This window comes from Tympanuchus pallidicinctus, unplaced genomic scaffold, assembly GCF_026119805.1.
Source record: "Tympanuchus pallidicinctus isolate F22 unplaced genomic scaffold, pur_lepc_1.0 scaffold15, whole genome shotgun sequence".
In the NCBI taxonomy this organism is placed as follows: Eukaryota; Metazoa; Chordata; class Aves; order Galliformes; family Phasianidae; genus Tympanuchus; species Tympanuchus pallidicinctus.
Window position 1 is genome coordinate 32,812,565 of NW_026294669.1, and position 13,137 is coordinate 32,825,701.

The 13,137-nt window shown below is 47.0% G+C and overlaps 1 protein-coding gene across 6 annotated transcripts in view; it reads right to left on the reverse strand.

Moving 5' to 3' along the window:
* The window catches only part of ERBB4 (erb-b2 receptor tyrosine kinase 4), a 500,652-nt gene that overhangs the window by 314,373 nt on the left and 173,142 nt on the right, over nucleotides 1–13,137 (reverse strand). For all 6 annotated transcript variants that reach the window (XM_052675099.1, XM_052675094.1, XM_052675096.1 and 3 more), the window contains exon 2: nucleotides 5,408–5,559. In XM_052675099.1, the coding sequence (XP_052531059.1) occupies nucleotides 5,408–5,559 (152 nt within the window). The remainder of the gene's footprint in view (nucleotides 1–5,407; nucleotides 5,560–13,137) is intronic.

A 13,137-nucleotide genomic window follows, 5' to 3' on the forward strand; every position in this document is an offset into this window, starting at 1 on the left:
CATCTCCAGATGTGACACAGCTGAAGGACATTCTCCCAAACCGAAGGCTTCTCCCCCAAGGCAGGGGCAGCTGGAGAGCAGGGAAGTGCTTGGCCAAAGCTGGCAATGTGGGAGATGAAGCCTCAGGTTGGGATCAGTCCCTTTGGCGGATCCCTGCCACCCAGAGCTCTGCCTGGGAGCCGGATGATGCCTGGCACACAGCTGCATGCACTGACCTGGGTCATAGCAGGAGCTGGCATTTATGCAGCGCGCTGCTCCTCCCGCAAACACAACCGTTTATTTCAAAGTCTGTCTCACATACGAAGCCACCAAAAATAATTGCTGAATTAATGGGGAAATCGCTAATGTACACATATTTGGCTATGGCTTGGCAAACCCAGCTTGAGGATTAATTGTATATTAATTCTCTTCTAGGTTTGCTTTGCAGAAGCTAAAAATTTAATTCAAACAGAAGAGTACCAGCTTGCACAGTCTTTAAGTTACACTTTAAGACTCAAAGCCAAGCCAAAGCTGCACTGCAGAGCAGCCCTGGGGTGGTTTGGCAGTGCTGGTGGGGAAAAGAGGATGGCAGAAAGACAGAATGGTAGAAAGTAAACACCGATGGGTTGATCACATTACTGAAGGTGCAGGAGGTTGGCTCTGCATATGGAAGAGAAGCGATCCTCCCAGCCCAGTTATCCTGCCTGCTGCAATGCCCTGGGCAGCCATGAAAATGAAAGAACAGAGATGGGAGGAGTGTAAAAACAGAGTGGAAAGGTGGCTGTGGGGAACCAGCAAAAACATGAGCTGAGTGTGAGATGGAGCTGCGGAGTTTGTAAACAACATTAAAAAAACACTCTGCAAGAGCTGGACAGAAATAGGTGCGTGCCGAGCTGCAGGGCTAGGAGCAAAAGCAAAGGCATTTGTTTAACCCCGTGCTCCTCCTGCGGCGGCTGACAGCTTCAGGGTTATTTGTCACCGGAGGGGGCACACATAGCCAGGCACTACGGGGCTGTCCTGGCAAGAGAGCAAGGAGGGAGCATGTGGGGGTCAGGGGCCACACAGGCAGCTCTGGGTAAGGGGGCTGCTGGAAAGGGCTCCTGGGGAGTGGGGGGGTTGGGATGATGCTGGAGGAGGTGATGCTAGGGACTGCATGATGTGTAACATTGGTCTTCAATACGGGTGCATGCAGCAAGCACCCAAGTGTTGTCTCACCCCACAGGTACAAGGCAGTGTGAATGCTGCTGGCAGGTAGTAGTGAGGGAGGAGAGCAGGACAGCAGAGTGCTTCAAGAGGTGATGGGTGTTGCTCTGGAAATGCTGATCCCTGCCCTGAGGTTGCTGGAACCACTCTTTTATTTCATCATTTCACTTCTTACTGTATCATGGCACTGCACTGTTCTCAAGGTATGGCTGCAGCATGGCTTGCCATCTGACCACCCGTTTCTGCATGAAGGAGGGATCAGGATGACCCCACAGACATGAGCTGTTGCAATCAATACTCCCTGCCAAGACTATTTTAAGCTACAGCTTCTTCAGAAGCAAAGGGAAAGGAAAGAAAAAGCCATCCTCCAGGAGAAGAGCTGTACCACAGATGCCTCATGCATCTGGCCTCTGCTCCCACTCCACCCTCTGAGTTTGGGATCCAACTTGCTTCTAACACATTTCAGGTTCATCCAACACAGTTGGCAGCAGATCCCAGCCAGTGTAAAACAGTTTGTCCATGCCAGGAGCACGGCCTGGCATGCCCCTGGCCTCTTGTAATCCACCCAACACAGCAGCTGCCTTGATTGCTTTTGTGCATCTCAGCCAGATAAAGGCAGAAGGTCAGAGGTGTCCTCTTTCCACAGAGGCAGCACACACTGCCCTGCCCGGCACACTGCTCCACTCAGCTCTGATGCTTTGTATTCTAATGGCAAGATGCTGGGAAGGCAATTCCAAATAAGTAAGTGCATGCATTTGATTTCCAGGTCTGGTATTACACGGAGACCTCTTTGCTTCTTGCCAGCCAAACATGCAGCCATGCATGCTGGTGAGGCTGTCCGGGTGCAACTCACTGCAGAAGAGATGCCACAGGGCGACTTTACCCCTCTAATACTTCTAGGGATGGACTACAATGCATTTCTGGAGAAAATTACCCTCCCTACAGACAGAGCCACCCTACAGCACTTCCTTTTTGGGGTTTCCCTGTCCCTTATCCAAGCCTGCTAGCTGGGAATTGATCTCACTGCAGAAGAGGACACAGGGCTTTTCCCTGTGGTGATCTGCTGAGCAATCCGTACTCCTGCCTTGGAGCTCCTCATCTCAGCAAGTAGGTTCAGCCTGCAGGCTCTCTCCTGCTTGTCAAGGCAGCCAGAGCTTTTGGAAGGGTCTGCACGGAACCTGTTTTGTTACAGGAGACTAGAAAGCTTTCCAAAACTACACAGGACTTATTTTTTTGACCAGATGCAGCTCTGAACGCTGATGGGCAGCGAGGTGTGCAACAACTCCTGTCCTGCTTGTGCTGGAAGCCTCCCTCAGAGGAGCTCTGTCTGAACCAGTCTTCCTCCAAGACTGAACACAACCAGAAGCAAAAATAAACTATATTCTCCATAGAAAACCCCAGCCCTCACATTCCACCTGCCTCAAAGTTTCAGTGTCACTGTAAGGAAAACAATAAATATGGGCTCAGAGCACACAGTTATGCATGCTGACAGAGGAAAGAAGGGGCTACACATTTGTGCAGAAACTGCAGCAGCAATAAAGCTGCCTGCCACATAGCTCACACCCAGCAAACAACAGGCAGTGCTAACAGCTGTGGTTCAGGGAACTACAGCAGCACCGCTAAGGTAAATGAAGAAAGAATTTTAAAAGCAGTGGTAGATCACCTCTGAAGGACGATGATTGCAGTTAGAAATAAGTTTCACAATCGTTTGGGAGAGTTACTGCAGTGCGTGGTGCAGAACTTCAGTCATGTCTTCAAAAATAAATAATCTGAATTGGTTAAATAAAATCCAGGGACAAGAAGACAATCTTCTGACTGTGAACTGCTGAAAGGCTGGGGGTTGGTCAGAGATAGGAGTCATTTACCAAACGTGTTGAAGAAGGGCGCCTATAGAAGATGGTTTTGTGGTATACTGATTTTGTATTTCATTTAGAACATTCAGTACACAAACACTGTTACGAAAGTAAGGACTGTCCACAATACAAGCTGTCAGTTTTGCCAAGTGGCACTGAAGCAGGGTCCTGTTTCTGGAATCAGTCATTTGCAATAGGTATCTGATCTACTAGGAAATTCCAGACAGGGAGAAAAATCCCAGCTCTGCCTCCGCAAGAGGACCTCACACCACTCCCCCCACTTTGGCTGCCCACAAGCAGGTGACACCCAGCTCCCCAAACCAAGACAGCAGATGCACGCTCCCAGCCCACACCAAATCAGGACTGCTAGGAAGAACAAGGAGCATGTTCAAATGGCCAATGGGACACAGTGCCACTGTGCCCACTGGACAGATACACAGACAACCCAAACCACTAATGGCCTGCTTGAAGGTAAAGCAGGCAATTTTTGCAGGAGACTGAGAAGAAGAGAGCAAACTGGCAGAACGTCACAGTGCAGGATGAGTTCAACATGTTCAAGTCAAGGAGACAAACGGCCTTTCATTTACTTATCTCCCATCTGCCACCTTCATTTGGCCATTCAAATCATTTTTCAAACGATAAAACAAGTAATATTGCCTAACTAATGAATGTTGAATTATCGGTGTAAATATGCCAAATCTTATTTATTTATTCGCCTCACTAAGAACATGTTCTCTCTGTTTGGTTTTCCATTTTAATGACCACCATTTATCATATTACCTAGCGTTTTAGTTTGCTGGCTGTTGTTTCAACTTCTGCTCTTTGTTGGGACTTCTGTGAGAGCGCAGTCTCAGGTGCAACAAGCAGTAACACCAACAAAAAAGCAATAGTAAATGTCACCAAGAAGCAAACATGACCAGACCACCGTCTTTCACTACCAGCCCTTCTTCCTTGCTCTCATTTGCTGATTTTAGTGCCACACTACTGCTAACATTTAACTCTCCTTATGGCAGCTCTCCACAAGTAACGGTGAGTCCCTCATTGATGATTATTTTGCTTTCCCCACCTATTCCTGGTCAAAGCAGGAAGAGTAGGAAGCTGAAGCGGGTAAACTATCTGCAATGAATTTGGCGGCATGCACGACGACTCCACTGAGGGTTCTGGAGGGCTTCTGGAACCTCAGTGATGCCTGAAGCAGTTCAGGGATTCTGCCCTCGCACGAAGTCTATGCAGTGGGCACCATTAGTCCAGCTGCCCCAAGGCTATCTATTTCAGAGCACAAGCACATATGCGTTTTTCCCACCTGTCACAACTGTGAAATGCACAGATAGCATTCACTTCCGAGGCATTCGTCGCTCAAATTAACTGGAAACCTGTTAGTCTGAGTGCAATTAGCACCCCAAACTGCACTCCAGACATCTCGCTATCTGGTAGCGAGATTCAGCTTGCAGATCTTTCAACAGCTTTGAGCAAATAAAGGCCGATGTACAGAGCAGAAATCCTGCGAAATCCCCAACAAATTTAACGTGAAGCACAGCTAAGCACACTGTTAGAAAATCTGCTTTGCTGTTGTTAGAACCTGTAACAGAAAGTTCAGGTTTTTGTGAACTGAAGCTGAGCACCAGGCTCACCCGTGAGCCAGCAAGCAAGTGCCTGGGTGTAACACAACCTGCGGGGCTGCCTGCTGCTGGATTGGAACTCCTCCACTCCCCTACATGCTTCTTATAAAAATGGCACTTACACACAGACATACATCTCAAAATGTGACCTGAGAGCTTTGCAGAATAAGATGCGAGGGATTCCACGCAATCCAAGCAGTGCCTGTGCCACGGGCTGATTTCTGTTTGAGAGCATGACCTGTGCAGCCCGTAAGCCCATCATCCTGAGCTGGGTTTCCTGCCATGGCCCTCATACCCAGGCACCCAGTTTCTTTCATATTTGCAGTCACATTGCCTGCAGCATCCTCCAGTTCCAGCTTGTGAGTGTTGGATCACTGCTAACTAGGGCACTTTTTCCAACATCATCAATTTTGGCATGCCAAATAGCAACGGGCTTCAATTCTTTTAATTGGGTGTTCACTTCCTACTCACTGCAGTTGCTAACATCTTAACAGGTAATGCAGAGACCACGCCAAAATACTCCTCCTCAAGCCCAAAGGGCAAAAGCACATTATTTATACAAAACAGTAAATTCTCTCAAGTGAGACCACTGCTAGAGCACACAACCCCAACTCCATGGAGGCAGGACAGCCTTGCACTATCACAGACCTCCTCCAAACGCTGAATGGCCCATTAGGCTCATAACTCCAGCCCAGCACCCATGGCTGCTCCTCTCTATGCATAAGATAAGGAAATAAAGAGGAGGTCGCTTACCCTCAGGAAGGAGAGGTCTCTGTTGTGCTCGATGCTGGTGATTTCCAGGTTGCCCATAACTACCTCGCAGTTCTCATAGTACTTGCGCAGGGCCCGGTACTGCTGCTCCAGGTCTGAGAGGGAGCTCAGCTTGTTCTCTGTGCCAGCACACACTGCAAGGAACAACAAGCACAGTCAGGTGAATAAGGAAACACAGGAGCAAAGAAAGAGGTAAGTTTTACATCCAGGGATACAGGCGACTGCAATAAACATTCTGAATTATTCACAGGATGGGTATGAGCAGCAGTGGGAAGACTCGTGGTCGCCTCAGCCAGCTGAACACCTCTCACCAAAGGGAGGTGCTGGTATTCACTGCTGCATATGCAGCAACATGAAACAAATGGATAACAGCCCACAAATTAAAGGACGTGAGGACAGAGAGACCTGAGCGCACCCGCAACGCCCAGCATTCTTCCTATCAGCTGATGTCTGCCAAAAAATCAAGAGCAAGCTACCCAAAAGGCTTGGACCCAGCATCGTTCTTCCCTCCTCTCCCCCAGGGTCCCCAGCTCTTTCCTGCTTAGCAAATTTCAACAGCAGAAAGGGAAGAGGAAGAAGACTTTTCGTAAGCCACCAGACTGTGATCTGAATGCACGAGGGAGATGTGCCAGATGAGTGAGGCAATCCCAGCCTAATACAGTCAGTTTTCAGAAGCTGTTCTTTAATATTACAGTACTCTGATCTTGAAGTCCGGTTCAAAGCTACTGCTGAATTATTGCTCTGCTCAGTCTGTGCATCAAGCAGGAACAAAAATGAAGCCGGTAAAAAAATACAGAAGCAGCATTTTACAGCAGCATTACTTCATGTAGCTCTCAGCCTGTTTGACAGCAATGCTACTTAAACGTTTGAGCGTGCTGTTGGGCTTCTTCATGTGCACACTTACTCTTCCTCTTTACCCACAGCTTCTGGGCCGTCCTCACCTGTGGGTAAATTAATCTGCATCTACCCAAACTTTTGAAATGGGCATTATTGCTCCCAATTACAAAATCAGTTTGTTTGCTTTTTCCTTGAAAGCAGCAGCAGCATCTATCACAACGAGACTGACTGCGTTTCCAGCCGAATAAGTATTATTCTGTCTTACGGCTCCCGAGGACTAATAAATAATTTCTGTTCCATTTTGCAATCGCTGCTAAGGATCAGCATAGCTCAGAAAACAATTCCAGCAGCTCAGCTAATAAAGCTATCCACCGCAACGCTGCCGTTTCATGTTGCACACACATTAAATGTTTCGTGAAAGCTAATTTAGCCATTTCTTGCTGTAGGGAGGCAGAACATTTGGAGCCCCCTCTTGCAGCAACAAGAGTGAAACCAGCTGAGAAGGAAACTGATGCGCCAATGCAAAATAATAGGAAAGCCAGGCAAATGAATGGGCTGTTTGACTCCTGCAGGAGAATGGAGCTAGGAGAGCACTTCTATCCTTCCCACAGTCTTTCAAGCTGCATCAGGCATTTATATGTTGTAGCATCTCTGAAATAAGTGCCAAAATAAACATGAGTGCGACAAAGCGCGTTTCCTTGTTGTGCCACACAAAAACACTGTCATCTATATTTCATAAAGAACCTCTTCAAAGCACTCTGTCGTACGTCGGTAAACACGGTATCTTACATAGCCCCAGAAACTGATGAATGGTATGAAAATAAAGATTATGTGTTGAAAGCAGTCCCTGCAGCACATCCTCTCTTGGGTTCATAAAAACTACTAATACGTCTGTCTCTTAACAGTGGTCTAAACAGTACTAGCTTGAATGCATTCCCAGCCTGTAGCTTCCCCCCGCAGTGGATCTGAATGTAAACCTGACAACGAGCACGCTCCTGACTTGCTCAGCACATTTTGCACAGGTGTCTCAATGAGGGAAACCCTTCAGAGACATTTCGATGCTGCACACACAGGAGAAACTGATATCCCTATAGGCACTTGCATACACAAACCCATAGAGCTGCTGACCTGTGCCAGGGTACCAATGTGCTGTGATGCTCTCAAATCCGTTTCTCTACAAACAAGCCCAGTGCCACGCACTCTCCTGGGACTGCGGCAACAAACCTTGCAAAATAGTTATAGGCAGATGCCCAGAGATGGCCACCTCTAACATCATCTTCCCAGCACCTTCAGACCTGGGTAGTCCTGTATCAGCTTCTCATTTAAATCCCAAACCTGGTCCACGTGGGGCAGCTGCACATAGAGCATCCTGCTGTGCAAAGCGCAACCAGCAGAAACAAAAATGGAAAACTCACAATTCCTGCTCCCAATGACCCAGAGTAGATCTACAGCTTGTTCATTTTAATTCATTTTATTGATGTCTTCTAACCCCAATAACCCTTTCCATGCTTTGCTGCAATCCAGAAGCCAACTTGTCCTGCAGTGGGAGCCTCTTTGCAAAGGAGAATAGAAATCAGCATCAAGCAGTAGGCAAAACATAGGTTTCTTGGGTAAGACAACAAATTCTCACTGAAATAGGAATTTTAAGAGGGAAAATATAAAATTAATTCCAACACTATTTTTAAAATATAATTATTTCATGCCCACTCCACTTGATGCAGTGGCTTAGGCACTGATGCTTCAGGTTCAGTTGCTTATTCCCAGCTACCTAAAGTGACAGAGAATTGCTGCAGCTCCTAATGGCCCTAATTACAGCAGTCATAATTGTCTGTGTTGGATTGAATTTACATATTTCATCAATATTCATGCACATGTCTTTGAAATTAATTTCCCATTGACATTTTTTCCTAACGAAGCCACACCATTCAGATGTTCACTCAGAGGTAGAAAACAGTTGAGGCATTTCAAAATGTCCTTCAGTTTCCACTTTTTGGGCCATTCTTTCTTTGCCCCGCTGATGATACAGAGAATCACAGAATCCTAGAATGGCCTGGATTGAAAAGGAGCACAATGCTCATCCAGTTCCAACCCCTGCTGTGTGCAGGATCGACAACCAGCAGCCCAGGCTGCCCAGAGCCACATCCAGCCTGGCCTTGAGTGACTCCAGGGATGGGGCATCCACAACCTCCTTGGGCAACCTGTTCCAAATACATCTACATGTTGTATTACAAAACGTTTTTGACTCAGTCTGGTTCTGCTTCTTGTAATTCTAACTGATTTGGTGATCCTCCCACCTCAGCAGAGGAGCTAAATGTGGGAAGGAAGGAGGGAGACCCACTTCATGTTTTCATTCATTCCCACTGCATCTGCCTACATCTGGAGTTACTCAGGACACAAGAATGCCATTCTCACCACCTCGGGCATTGAGATACATCTCAATAGGACTCAACAGAGCTGCCCCTTGGGAAAGCCGTGCTCCCAAGGTCTCCCTGTTATTGCATTGCCTTACACACAACGTAGCGCAGATCTCCGTGTGAGAGCACAGCAGTGTGTCTCCACACATCCCCTTCTTGTTGATGGATTGTCAAGCAGGCCAGAACCACTAAGAGGCTTCAACGCTCTGATGTGCTTATTTCAGGAAAACAGAATAATATGTTCTTTTATCCCAGCCAGGAAGAGCTAAACAACCTCTTCCTAACACAGCCTTTTGGTACTTCCCTCTAATTTATTTACTTAATTAGCTGCCTTCTTACAGACAGCACCATTATCAGGGTTTCCTGAAAGGCAGCCGAAGTAACTGTTTATTAATAATTGCAAACGCTCCTGGCAATTTGCTGAGACCCCCCAGATGGGGGGAAAACACTGGAGCAGCTAATTACCAGCATCTCGTAGCAGCCCCCATTCATTTCCTAAAGCTCTCCACTCTCAGCACTAGTCTGGGTACCCTGGGCACAGAAGAAGGGGTAAGCAGTTTTAATCCGTCCATTATTTCACAGCTCTCTTTGAAGGAGCTGCCGAAGCCTGGTTTTTGCTTGCAATTAGCCATGTCCTAATGAAGAGCCCGCCTGCTCTCACTGTCTTACAGATGGCTCCTGGGAGAAGGCCAAAACCTACCTGAGGTCACCAGCCGTTCTCCTTTAACCCTAGTGGCTTCTGGTTTTAAAATGAGAGGCTTTCCTTCCTTCCCTAGGGGTCAAAGCTACTTAGTGTTCTCACAAAGACTACTTAAGCCATGCTTCAGGAGGGTGATGCCACCTCCAGCCGGGGCCCATCGGCTGCCATCTGCAACAAGCAGATCCTTCCCACTGCTCCAAACAAGGAAACAGGCACAGTGAGGATTGACAGGGATTGTAACTTCATCGAGAAGGATTATTTATGTGTGATTACACTTCCCGAGCTGACGGCACCCCGTCCTTGCACCGAGCTCTCCAAAACCTGTCTGGTTGATGCTGCGCAGCGTATTTTACTGATGGAGTGCTCGTGTTTGCATCAACCAAAAAAACGCATCAAAATGTTGACCTGATTTATGCTGCGGCATTTCAAGGATAATTGCCTGCGCCGACCGAGTCAAGCCATTGTCATCTGCTTGTTTTATGTAAACATTTATGGCGTTGTTTCACCTTTAGCTTCCTCTTGTACATACGATGATATGGAAGGGCACAATGGACAGATGTGCTACAAGGCTACGCTGATAAAAGCAGAAATTAATACAAGACGCTTTGCTAGTGGTTCCTTTTTTCCGAGGGTGCACACCAAATTATTGTCTCTGGTTACATCTCCTTTCCTTCCTCTCCCTACTCTTCACACACACACACACTTCGCTCATTTTGTTCTATTTTGAGGGTAAATAGTGGCTCCTTAACTATAATGTAGGTACTGGACTTGACAAGCAATTAAAGCAAACAATTTCCACTCATCTAACTTTGCCAAATTAGTCATCTGCCATCTGCTCTATCATCTGGCTCTCCTTGAGGTCTTGCTGTGAAGCTGGAAGCACTCACTCCAACGAAGAGGCAGCAGCTAAGCCTCCTGGATGCTGGGCCAAGGGACAGTGGTGACAGGGGGGTGACACGGAGCTGGCAAGGGGCCCACACCACCACCTGCACCCCATGGGCAGGGCCAGCATTGAGGCCATGCTTGCTGGCTCCAATGGTCAAACTGGTGAATTACCAGTGCTCAAGTTGTGTTAGAAAAACGTTTAAAATTAAAGATTTCTTTTGCAGTCATGCAAACAAATGTTTAGTGAGGATGAATGCACAGCTTAGAGGGAGCGTGGCATTTCCTCACCAGATGCAGGATGCAAAAAATAGCTTTCTTTATTGAAATGTCTTCAGCGCTTACAGTTTAGTTCCCAATGAAGTGCTTCACCAAGCCAAGCAATTAATAGACATTATCTAAGCGAGATTCAGGCAGTCTTTGCTTCCAGCTCCAGGCCCAGTGCAGGTAAAGCCTCGGTTTGAGATAAAGGAGACAAACCCTGAAATATACCACCAGTCTCAGGGGGAAAGCAAGGCTAGGGCTGTTATTTGCAATCCAGAGCACGCAGGAAAGCATTCAGGGCAACAGTCTTAGGTGTCCCTGTATTAAACACTGCTCCACAGTACAGGTTAGCACACACACACGTTGCAGCTGCTCTGAATCATTGCACAACCCGCTCTCTCTGCTGCCTGCAAAGTCGTTACAGACTATTCCTGCAGCACCCAAAGCCTGCAATGTGACACTTAATGCCAAGAACCCAAATCTCTCCCTACAGTACCAAAACACAGCCTGTCACCAACACCTCGTGAGCAAACAAGTCTGCAAATAACTGGTTCTCAGCAATACAAGGCAACTTGAGCTTGGGCAGCTAAATGCAGAGCAGTGGCCAGGCTGAAGTCACAGACAGGCTGCCTTGGTCCATGTCACGTAATTTCTACCCAGACTCCACTGACAGCTTCTCTTCCCAAGTCTGTCAGAGGATGGGGAGTGTCTCAGTGCTAGGAATCACTCTGCTGGCCTGACCTATGAGGCACATTTGGCATTTCTGTTCCATAAACTTTCAGAAATCGTCCCAAAAGATAAGCTCTAAGCAACTGTATTTGTCAAAGCTGTGTATTATGAATTCTTTATGGATCTGTTTGCTCCAATACGTTTCCTGCTAATATTGTTTGTTCTTTCTGCTGGGATTCTTAAAATGCACTCCATATATTATTTATAAAGGTTTAGGTTTCTTTTCCACCCCCAGAGGCTGCCCTTAAACTTCTGTCCATTGATTGTGACGGTATCAATTTGTAAAGGTCAACAGAAAGCTGCTCTGACAGCCCAACTCAGAAAGCAATTTTTAAATGAGTTGTTTCTCTTCCCCTACAACGAGAGATGCCGACAAAATCAAAACCCAAGGTCTTTATTTCATCAGCCCTACCAGTGGCTTTGATAGGCTTCGCATCTCTGGCGGCTGCAGAACGCCCCTTGGAAATCTGAGCTGCTCCAAAGATCTTAAAACACAGCATATGAACAAGCAGGTTTAGGATGAAAAAAAGAACATTAATTTGCTGCTCCTCCACAAGCCCCTGAGGACCTCAGTTAACAGAACTCCAAGGGATCTCCAAAGAAACGTCACCACCATGTGGTTTTAGTCTTCGATATCCTTCTATAATACACAAAAAACCCTGCATTTTGTGCTGAAAATACCCCACAGCTAGCTGTATTAGGGAAATGGGCTGTGCCAACCTAATCTGATGCCTGCTTCAGCTTTGTCTGAGGTTGTGATCAAAAGCCTCATCAAAAGGCTTCTGCTCTTTCCCCTCAATCCATAGTTTACTGAATTCCTTAAATTTGAAACCATTGAAAGTACACAATTTATAGCACTGCTACACGTGAAGAAAATCTGCCATAAATCAAAGACAACAGTTATATAAATGAGCATAAAAGTGCAGGGAAATGCCACAAGATAGCAATAAAACATCTTCACATGGTAAATCCCGGGAGCAGAAGCACCGTCAGTTTTGAGTCCTGCACTCTGCAGCAGCAGGCTTGTTTTACCAGTGGGAAATCAGCATTGCACCTTGCGCCCTTACTAACTGCAGGGCTAGAAAAAAGGACCAACGCTTTGCAGGGAACTGGGGAGGGCAGGAGGCAGCAAAGACAGGAATGCATGGCTGGGATTGCATCAGCACACAGAAGGAAAAGCATAGAGCCATGCACGCTCCTCTGCTGCTAAGTTTATGCAGAACAGGAACATCCCATATTTCTTTCTGTATATCTCTCTATATAGTGTACACACACATACATACATATATCTATAACGGAGTTGGTCTTTTTTGGAGACTTGCTATCTCTTTTCTTAGCCCTCTTTCCTTAAAAAAACATAGAAACTGTGGGTCCTTGCTTTGCCTGCAACAGCAAGAGCCCACCCAGGGACATGCAGGTGCCCACCACAAAGAAGGGAGCTTATGGTTTAGAGAACGATACAGAAAGGACCCAAATCTCACCTGGGGAGCAAACTGCCCAAATCTCCCAGCCAGACATCCCCTGGGGATCAACACACAGCCTGGGGAGGAAGTCTTCAACAAGCGTTCTCTGGACTGACACCGAGTCCTTGTCTGTGAATGCCAGCAGAAGAATGGACATTTCACAGCCAAAGGCCAAGAGCTCCCTGGGATGAAGGAAAGGCAATGCCTTGCTGAAGCAGCGAGCCCTCACCACGCAGTGCCTCTAGGCTAAGTTCTTACCTCTCTGCACAAGCTGTCCCCCAGATCCTGATTACCTACAACTACGAAAAATCCCAGACCTATTCCTGACTTCTTAAGAGGCCATTTACAAGCACCTTTATCCCGTAAGTGGGAACTGTGAGCTCTGTGTTCAAATAACACATCCCAGTGATGCGCCAAAATAAC